This window comes from Fukomys damarensis, unplaced genomic scaffold, assembly GCF_012274545.1.
Source record: "Fukomys damarensis isolate Sample0158 unplaced genomic scaffold, DMR_v1.0_HiC HiC_scaffold_21, whole genome shotgun sequence".
In the NCBI taxonomy this organism is placed as follows: domain Eukaryota; kingdom Metazoa; phylum Chordata; class Mammalia; order Rodentia; family Bathyergidae; genus Fukomys; species Fukomys damarensis.
Genome location: NW_022900933.1, coordinates 33125674 through 33135389, shown reverse-complemented (window position 1 = coordinate 33135389; position 9716 = coordinate 33125674). Strand labels below are relative to the sequence as shown.

General features: G+C 56.8%; 2 protein-coding genes across 2 annotated transcripts in view; one reads left to right on the top strand and one right to left on the bottom strand.

The window, feature by feature from the left end:
* Asb2 (ankyrin repeat and SOCS box containing 2) overlaps positions 1-4558 on the top strand; it is a 34109-nt gene extending 29551 nt beyond the window's left edge. Inside the window, 3 exon segments of the mRNA XM_033766822.1 lie at positions 1-391; positions 1443-1596; positions 3746-4558. The exon segment at positions 1-391 is cut by the window's left edge and continues 60 nt beyond it. Of these exon segments, the coding sequence (XP_033622713.1) occupies positions 1-391; positions 1443-1596; positions 3746-3882 (682 nt within the window). The 3' untranslated portion in view covers positions 3883-4558.
* A 3388-nt stretch (positions 4559-7946) lies between these two features.
* Positions 7947-9716, bottom strand: part of Fam181a (family with sequence similarity 181 member A) — a 9371-nt gene continuing 7601 nt past the window's right edge. The window contains exon 3 of the mRNA XM_010609201.1: positions 7947-9273. Within this exon, the coding sequence (XP_010607503.1) occupies positions 8309-9187 (879 nt within the window). The 5' untranslated portion in view covers positions 9188-9273 and the 3' untranslated portion in view covers positions 7947-8308. The remainder of the gene's footprint in view (positions 9274-9716) is intronic.

The window sequence follows — 9716 nt, the reverse complement described above, 5'->3', positions numbered from 1 at the left end:
CCGCCGCAGCTCGGCGCTCTACTTCGCCGTGGTCAACAACAACGTGTACGCCACCGAGCTGCTGCTGCTGGCCGGCGCCGACCCCAACCGCGACCTCATCAACCCGTTGCTCGTGGCCATCCGCCACGGCTGCCTGCGCACCATGCAGCTGCTGCTGGACCACGGTGCCAACATCGACGCCTACATCGCCACGCACCCCACCACCTTCCCGGCCACCATCATGTTCTCCATGAAGTGCCTGTCGTTGCTCAAGTTCCTCCTGGACCTGGGCTGTGACGGCGAGCCCTGCTTCTCCTGCCTGTACGGCAATGGCCCGCACCCGCCCGCCCCGCGGCTCTCCAGCAGGTTCAGCGAGGCCCACACCGTGGACAAGGCTCCGGGCGTGGTCCAGGTGCCCAGGGCGAGGCGCGCGGGGGGCGTCCACGGGCCTTAGAGGTGTAGACTGGTGGTCGCCACGCCTTGGCGCGAGCGTGGACTGCAGCACGGCAGGGTGGTGGGCTTCAGAGGGGTGGGGTGGTGGGCAGTGCACTTCGGAGGGAGTGTGGATTAGCGGTTAGTGCTTTGGAGGGATATAAACTGGTAGCCAGCTCAGCCTGGAGGCTGGAACTGGTGATTAGCGCCTTCAGGGGACCGCAGAGCGGCCTGGTGAACGTGCAGGATGAAATCCGTGTTTAGATTCAGCACGTTGGGAGGTCTGTGGAACTAACTGTGGAGCAGGGGATTGGCAGGAGCTCAGCAAAACTCGAACCCCTTACTCGGAGCAAACTTACACCTAGGATTGGGGACTAAGTGGGCAGAGCCCAGCAGGGGCAGCCAGAACAGGCTGGCATGAGGTCAGGAAGGTGCAGGAAGCCAGTGGCTAAGAGGCGGCACCTGACTCTGGAAATTGGCACTTACAGTGAAGAGGAAACTGGAGACACCCTTCGACTGGAGATCACTGTAAAGGCAACTGGGCAGTGGTATGGGCTCCCTACTCTGTACAGGGAAGTCTGTGTTCCTAGTACCTGAATTCTCATTTGAAAAATGCCCTTAGACTTTTCCATTTCTATTTTAAAATTTTACTTATTGGTACTGGGGACTGAACTCAGGGTCTTCACACTGAACTATTTCCTCAGCCCTTGTTTCTTTTTTCTTTCGAGACAAGGTCATGCAAGTTGCCCAGATTGAGCTTGAATTTTCAATCCTCCTGACTCAGCCTTCCAGAATGCTGGGATCACAGGCCTGTACCACTCCACCCAGCTCATATACCCATTTTATATATGCGGAAGTTGAGGCTCAGCGATGATATAACATGCCCAGGTTGCCTACCTTTTCTGCTGTAGGCACAGAGGCCTGTGTTGAGATGGGTCTGCACTGGGCATGGGTTGTAGGAGCCCAGGGAGGCCGGAAGTCTGTCTTCCACGCATTCAGGCCCCACCTGAAGGATGACCACTCCTTTTCAGTTCTGCGAGATCCTGTCAGCCCCGGAGGTGAGCCGCTGGGCAGGGCCCATCATCGATGTGCTTCTGGACTACGTGGGCAATGTGCAGCTCTGCTCACGGTTGAAGGAGCACATTGACAGCTTCGAGGAGTGGGCAGTGATCAAGGAGAAGGCAGGTAGGGCCATCGTCGAGGCCCCAGGCCTCTGAAATGCCACTGCGACTAAGCTCCCAGTTCCAGCCTTGTGCTGTGCTGCCGCGGATAGTGTCAGTGCCTCCTTGGATGACCGGGCCTCATCTGGTCAGAGTCCCGCAGCCAGGCTGTGATGGAGCTGAGTTCCAATCTGACCAAGGCGGGTTCCTCCTCCATCAAGTCTTCCCATGCTATTTAGAACAGCCCTGGCTCCCCGAGGGGTATTGTAGAGTCTGTCACCCACATTTGGGGCCACAGAGAGGCAGTGTGGCAGGTGGGAAGGATGGTGCCATGGGGCATGGAGAGTGCACACGTGTACCCACCTGGGCCTCTTACCCAAAGACAGCTTCTGACCCAGAGGCCTGCGGCAGGCCTGAGAGTCTGCATCCTGCCTGCCGCCCAGCGGGGCCAATGCTTCTGGCCTGCAGGCCGCCCCTAAAGCAACTCTGATCCAGGAGACAGACAGGCCCTGTGCTCTACAGATCCCACACACTGAGCAGAGGGTCTTGGGCAGGCTCAGGAGTGTGAATGGGGATGCCTAGCCCCAGTCTTCAGATGAGACTATGCTGTGTCCCCCCACCAAGGCCCAACTCCCACTTGCCAATTTTCTCCTTGATCCTCCCTCCCTTTGAGCCCAAATTTACTATAGGGTTTTTCATTGGTGCAATTGCTTGAAAAGCAGCAGAGTTGATGTCTTTGCTAAAGTTAGTGAGACAGCATCAGGGTGGCGTTGGGCACAGCTCCAGATGAGAAAGTTCATTGACTATTGAGTAACTTGACCGTGGGCACCACTGTCCTTGGCCACTAGAGGGTGGAGTGGTCCATGCTTAGATGTGGGCACCTCAGGTTCTATCCCCTCCTCCTGCCTTCCTGGAGGTCCAATAGAGCACGCACAAAGACCTTCGTGAAGAAGATGGTTCTGAACCAGTGCCTATCTTGGTGACTACAGCCCCTTCTGCCCGCAGAACTCTCCACCTGCCCTTGCATTTGATACTTGGATTCTGCCATGGTTTTTCTGGGAAGAAAGTGGACAGAGTTCCCTGGAGGTGGCAGGCAGTGCCCCTCAGTTCACCAGCCCAGCCTTCAGGGCTCCATGTCCTGTGCCCTCAGTGGCCCTTTGTGTCCCTCCCCGTGGGAAAGGTACTGCCTTCCCAGAAGGGCTTTGCCCTAAGTGTCATCAAAGGGCAGTAGGAGCCTCAGAAACACCACAGAGGGGCACGGACCCTTGGCTAGGCCGTGCTCAGCCACAGGCCTTTCCACACCTTTGTCCCCCATGCTCTCCAAGGCTGCAGTGGCCTCCCCGCCTGGCATGTGCTGTTTTCCCTACTTGGGATGCCCTTGCCTCCCTTCCTCACCTGGCAAATTCCTGCCTGCCCTCGGAACCCAGCACAGAAGGCACCATCCAGTATGGATCCTTCCCCACTGCCCTGGGCAGGAACTCATGCACCAGTGGCCCCCACACAGCCCTCGCAGGCCAAGAAGCCCCCCATGTGCTTGTTGAAAGAATGAATGAATGAACGAATGGCATTCTTCCATCCAACAAACATCCTCCCTGTGCCCAAATAAATTATCCACTGCTCAATGCATCAGTCCCTGCCCCTGCCTCTCCCATCCCAACCTTTCAGCTGAGAAAACTGCACTGCACAAGGCATTTGAGGGGACTATGGAGTTGCAGCCAGGTGGGGTCTGGGGGGCCCTGCACCTTTCCCCTGGCCTCTCAGCATCAACAGGAGCCCACAATGGGATTCCACATATGAAACTTCTGACTCCTTCGCTGAGGCTGTTTGGTGGTCTGGGCTGTTGTGGAGAGAAAGTCACGCAAGATGAGTGGGATGTGAGCCCTCATCCCAGGAATATCTGCACGAGGCCAGGAAGTTCTTGAACCTGCTTTCAGGCATGCGAAGTGGGTGTAGCGTCTGCCCTATCTACTTCCTGGGCTAGTATATGTGGGTGCTGGGACAGTGGGACGTCCCCTTCCAGGCTCCTCAGCTGCAGAGACGGGGTTACCCATAACAGGCGCCTCCTTTGTACCCAGCCACACCCGCTGGGCACCCACCAGAGGCGGAGGTCACAGGTGCGCACCTCTGTGGGGGTCAGACGACAATCAGCATCTCTCTTTCTCTCACTTTTCCAGAACCTCCAAGACCTCTGGCTCACCTTTGCCGGTTGCAGGTTCGAAAGGCCATTGGGAAATGTCGTCTAAAACTCTTGGACACGTTGCCGCTCCCGGGCAGGCTGATTAGATACCTGAAATATGAGAACACCCAGTAGTGGGTCATGGGAAGAAGGAGTGGTCCCTTGGCTCTTTCCACGGCAGGATGACAGCATCCCCCATCCAAGGGCAGTGGGGACAGAACGAGGCTGCAGGTCACATCTCTCTCAGCCGGGTCCACACCAGCACTCTGCTCAGAGTGGAGAGCACAGTGTGTCCAGTAGGAGAAGAATCGTGTGTTTGCAAACCGTTGAGTTGGTCCCAGACCAAATGGCAGAGACCTTGGCCCAGGTTAGAACTCAAGGTGGTCTGGGAAAAGCAGGGGCCGTGGAGGGTCCCCAGCCTCCACCTGCACTGTGGCTGGAGCCCTTCTAGGAATGAGTTTGCCTTTCCAGGAGGACCTCGCTTCAGAGCATTCCCTGCACCCCTGCCTGACTCTGTGAAACTCTCCACTGGACCTCAGCCAGTGAGGGACCCTTGGTCCCCAGGGCTCCTGTGAATACAATAAATGTTGCACATGTGAGAACTGGCATATCGAGGTCCTTCTCACCACACTTCCCTAAATCCTGAGGTCCTCGGCCCTGCTCCTGGCCGAGCAAATGGGGAGAGGGTATGTGGACCCCTGAATCTGCTATTTGTGCTGGCTGTGTTAGGCAGCTTTCTGTTGCAGGGATAAAATATGTGAGAGCACAGTTTAAAGGAAGGAAGACTGATGTTTGGCCCACAGTTTCAAAGCTATCTGTCTGTGCCCCATCACTGGGCCTGCGGTGGGCAGTGGGTGGCAGAGCAAAGCTGCCTGCTTCATAGTGCCCAGGAGGGAAAGAGGGGAGAGGGAGAGAAGGACCAGTGACCTACTGTCAATGAGGTCTCACCTCCTAAAGTCTCCACCACCCCTCAATAGCACCAGCTGGGCACCAAGCCTGCAGCACATGAGGATTTGTGGACATTTAAGATCCAAACTGTGACACTGGGCTTCTGAAAGAACTTCCAAGAGGGTGTTTGCTTCCTTGACCAGGAGATGCCTGACTCTCCAGCTGGTTTTCTTTCTGGTTAAATCACCACGGAAAGAGGATCTTCATGACAAGGAGGGTATCTGTGCCCACGAGTCTCCCAACACCTGGGGCTGTCTTAGATACTCATTTCCTGGCACTCCTGCTCGACCGTTTTCCTGCAGAAGTAGATATGGCTGGTTGCGGGGGCGGCGTCAACCCTGGTTATTGTGAGAAATGGTGCTGGAGCTATAGCCGTGGTCAACCCCTGCAAAAGCTCGAAGCCCAGGCCCTCAGGCAGCCTGTGGGGTGAGCCAGGCAGGAGCAGCGCCTCATTCCATGTGGGAGGGTCACCACTGTCATAGGTTTTCTTGGGTCTCTGGGCTGAGACCTAGCGCACCCTGTTTCCATGGGAGTTGTAATAACTTACCGTGTTTGCTTTGCACATGTGGTTAAAGCCCCTGTGGTCTGGGCCACTCCACAGCCACACCAGAGCTGGCCACCTTGCTGAGAGCCTGTATCTAGCTCAACTCCTGGATCTGGTAGGGTCTTCAGCAAGGTTATGGACAGTTTCTGTCCTTCAGGCAATGAACAACTGGGCCAGCGAGTGAGCATTGGCTCCAGGCTGGTGTGCATTTGGGTTCTTATAATGTCGGTAAGTCTACCGCTGGGGTCATGGCATGGAGCAGCCACCTCCCACATGCCCTGCCCAGCCGTGGCCTTCTTAGGCCCTTGTCCTGACTTCCCGCAATGCAACTACTAAGCCTTGCCTGGGGCCTGCACCAGTTGAGCAGTCCTGGTTGGTCAGTGCTCATTGCTGCCCTGTGGTCCATATTTTGATAATCACTGCCATCAAGGGGATTGACAGCCATCACCCTTTACAAGACACTGCTACCTCCCACTGCCCTGTGACCCAGCCCAGGGAGGGTCTCCAGCCTCAGAGGGTCACTCAGCATCCCTGAACCCTTACCACTCAGGAAATCAGGCAACAGTTCCATTTCGTGCCTGGCCTGGGGTGGGAACTGGAGACTGAGCCCTGGCTGCATCTGGGTTTTACTTTTAGCCATCCTAGCTCACATTTTGGCGAGCTGTGCACCCACTGCTGGTACGGGGCTGTTTTCTGTTTATCTCTTTGCTTTTAATACCAAAGGTTCCCGGGTGTTTTTCCATGGGTGAACCAGTGCCATGGGCTTCTTTACCCAAGTAAAGTCTCAGTAAGGTTTCTGCTTTGAAGAGAGGCCTCCCAACTTTGGAACAAATGGAACTGCAGCCATCCCATGAGGAAGCTGAGCCCTGGCAGGGGCAAGCTGGTGTCAGACAGAAGTTCAGCAGGCGGGGCTCAGGTGGCCCCAGGGGAAGACATGGCTACTGAGGTTGAGTTCTTTGGGGAGTGTGGTTGGTTGGATGGTCCAGGAGCCCCTTTGCCATGGGCAGCACATTGTACAAACAGCCATCAGTGTGGCAGGAGGCCCTGCCACATAATCATGAGAGGGAACTTCTGCCACTTGGGGGCTCATGTGTGGTGCACAGCACTAGGTATGCAGATCTGCCTCAGCATCTCCTGCACGAGGCCTGTGACCGGCCACATTTTGCAGATTAGGAAATTTTGGCACAGAGAGGTGAAATAATTTGCTCAAGATCACACAGCTGGTTGGAAGGCAGGACCAGCATGCAGGCTTAGCTATCCAGGTTGGAGGTTAAAACACTGGTTTGGGGGGTCTGCATGATGACACACGGGGGGCACAGTGGGGCACATACTTCATCCAGCCCTTATCACTCTAAGGCCAAGAGGTCCGAGGCTAGGGGTCCAGGCTAAGGATCTCCTCCATCCTGTATGCCAGGCAGTTACTCAGGACAACACTGCTGTGACACACCAGCATCTGCAGCCCTGAACTCTTCTGAAGCCATGGGACGTAAACCACCAGAAGCCAGCCTGCTTTCCCATGAGCTGCTGCTCTGTGGGACTCCCTGCTCTGGTGGCAGCTTGGAAGAAAACTAGGCAGGACCGAGGGGTCCTGGGCAGCTGCTTATCTTTGACCTTGTGTGGGCAGGCAGGATCTAAAGGAGAGATCCTGGGGTGCAGATGAAGTCGATATACCCATTCTCGGCCCCATGCTACAGATGAGGAAACTGAGCCCAGAGTGGGATCTAGCTTATCCAGCGTCCTGAAGCTGATCAAGGCACGTGGTCTCCAGCCGGGCTGGCCCCTGTACCAGGCTGAATCATAGGCACTGTTCTCAACAACTGAGAAGCTCTGTATGCCAAGGGCCCAGCCTCTGTCTGCAGAGCAACACAGAGCATCGAGCATGGGAGGCCCCTCCAGTGGCTTTGCCAGCCTGGCACTCTCAGGGCAAAGCTCAGGGCAGCTCCAGTGCCCCCCTCTGTGGACTGTCCCAGGCAGAAGCCTCATCATTGCATCCATGGCAAGATGCCCAGGACTGGGAACCATCAGCATGGAACCGGGGAGCTGACTTAGCTAGGGGTGGTTTCTTGGGTGGTTCGGTATTTTGTTTTCTGTCTGCTATTGTGTGTGTGTGTGTGTGTGTGTGTGTGTGTGTGTGTGTTTTGTTGCCTGTGGATGTAGCAACTAAAGACTGCTTAAAAGAGGGATGATTTGGCCAGCTGTAAAGACACACTTGTTATCTCAGACTCTGGGAAACTAAAGCAAGAAAATCAAAAGTTCAAACTCAGCCAGGGCAACTTAATGAATCAGTGAGAACTTTCTTCAAAACAAAAAAATTTTAGAAAGGGGGATGCAGCTCAGTGCAAAAGCCCTAGGTCTAATCTCCACAACCATAAAAACAAAAACAATTTGGACAAACCACGTGTTTCATCCACAAGGGGCTGAACTCCTTATTTTCCTCTGACCAGGGCTGGGCTCACACAGCAGGGCTGTACCAGTAGCTCCACTTCCCTTGGATCTAGAGTAGCTCGGACCTTCCAGCACCACAGGCCCACCCAGCCTCTGCCTTCTGAAACATGGATCAGAGAGTCCTTTGCTGCCCGCCCTCCTTCCTTTGAGCAGGGCCCAGCTCTAGACATCACCCAGGCTATTCCTGGCCTCCCCACTAAGCAGCACAACCAGGACTTCCTGGCCTGGGGACCATTCCACTGCATGACACCCAAGATGTGGAAACTGCAAAAGAAATGTCTTTATTCTATTAACCTTCTCAATATTTACAATGAACAAAAGAACAACAACTGAAATTGGCTTAAACAGTGGGTGTGTAAGTGGCATCTGGGTACCTGGTGGGCTGGGCCAGGTCCCACTGCCGGTGGTCTGCACAGGGACAGGGAGGGATCTGCTGGGCTCTGGCCCGGCTGGGGAGGGGCCAGCCCTGCCCAGCCCCAAGGCTGCCCTCAGAATGCACAAAGGGAAGGGGTGTTTGGAATGCCCAGGCCATGCCTCTGCCCAGCCCCCTCCTCCCAAAGACAGCGCCTTGGGTCCCCGATGTCCTGCAGGCTGAAGGAGGAGGCCCAGACCCTGACAGCCTAACTAGAGGTAACTGAAGACGTTGAAAATGGGCGGGGGCACAGCTGGCTTGGTGGGAATAGGCTTCAGAACCATGGGTCTGTACACCTTCTGCCCTGGGCTGTCCACGTGCTTGCAGAAGTGGGCCAGCTCTGCGGGCAAAGCCGGGCTTTTCCTCCACAGGCCAAGGCTGGGGAGGGGGCTCGGAGGCAGGGCCCCTGGAGGGCTGGGGTAGATGGGCTGTCCATGGTACTGGAATGGGCAGCAGCTCCAAGCATCAACACAACCCACCAGGGAGACCCCGGGCATCTTGAGTGGCTCTTTGTTGGCCAGCACCCTAGGGGACATGGGCCCTGGGGCAGCCTCAGGCACCGAGGACTCCAAGCCCTTGCAATTTTTCTTACTCTCATAGGGAGATCCCTCCCTAGGGCCCAGTCCCCCCTCCAACCCCATGGGGTAGCTGTGGGTGGGCCTCGGCTCTTCCCAGAAGGAAGCGGGCAGCTGTCTTTTCCGCATGGGCACCTGGCCAGGCTTGGCAGCTCCCAGGCCCTGCCCCTGGAGGATCTGCTCCTTGGAAAGACATTCCTCCCCAAAGGGGCTCCCCAGAGCCTTCTCCTTGCAGCCCCCACCCCCGCCAGGGCCAGAATCGGGGCCGGGATGGAGGAGCAGCCGCCCCGGTCGGTCCTCAGGCCCTCTTTTCAGGTGAGGCTCAGCTGCCCTGCCGGGAAGGCCCCGCGGGAGCCGGGAGTACTTCTGAGAGAAGCGTTTGAGCTGCTTCTGCAGGTACTTGCGGTGGTCCACAGAGCGGCGGCAGGGTGCGGACTTGTCCAGGGCAGCCTTGATGTCGCTGGACGCCAGGTTCACAAAATTCAGCAGCATCTTCACGTCAGTGTCGGATGCCATCACCAGGGGCCCAGGGTGTGGGGCTTTCCATGAAGAGGGTGCTCTCTGCAAGGGGCTGGCAGCTCTGAGGAGGGTGCGGGGCTGACCTAGGGGACAGGGCGGGCCATTGGGGTCTCTCTGAGCAGCCACACCCAGCCCCCCCAAAGCCACCCAACCTGGATGCAGACAGTGTCCCCACCCCACACCCTCAGCCCGGAAAGGAGCCCTGGACGACGGGACACCTGGGCGAGGAGGAGTGACCCTGAGCACTTGTGATGCTGCGGGAGCTAACGGCCTCATCAAGCCTTCGGGGATGCTGCCCTTTTCCTGTCGCCGGGGCTCAGAGAGATCAAGCAAGTTGACCCAAAGCGACCCAGCTACAAGTGGCATCGCTGGGCGGCTCCCACACGCCAGCTGTGCAGGCTTCTGCCAAGGCGCACAACTTTGCCAGCAAGGGTTTTTCTTCGCTGAGAGGAAGCGACTGCTCCACTTTATAGAAGGCCAAGCCCCTGCCTCCCTGGCGCTGGCCTCCCCCTCCCTCCCCCCCGCC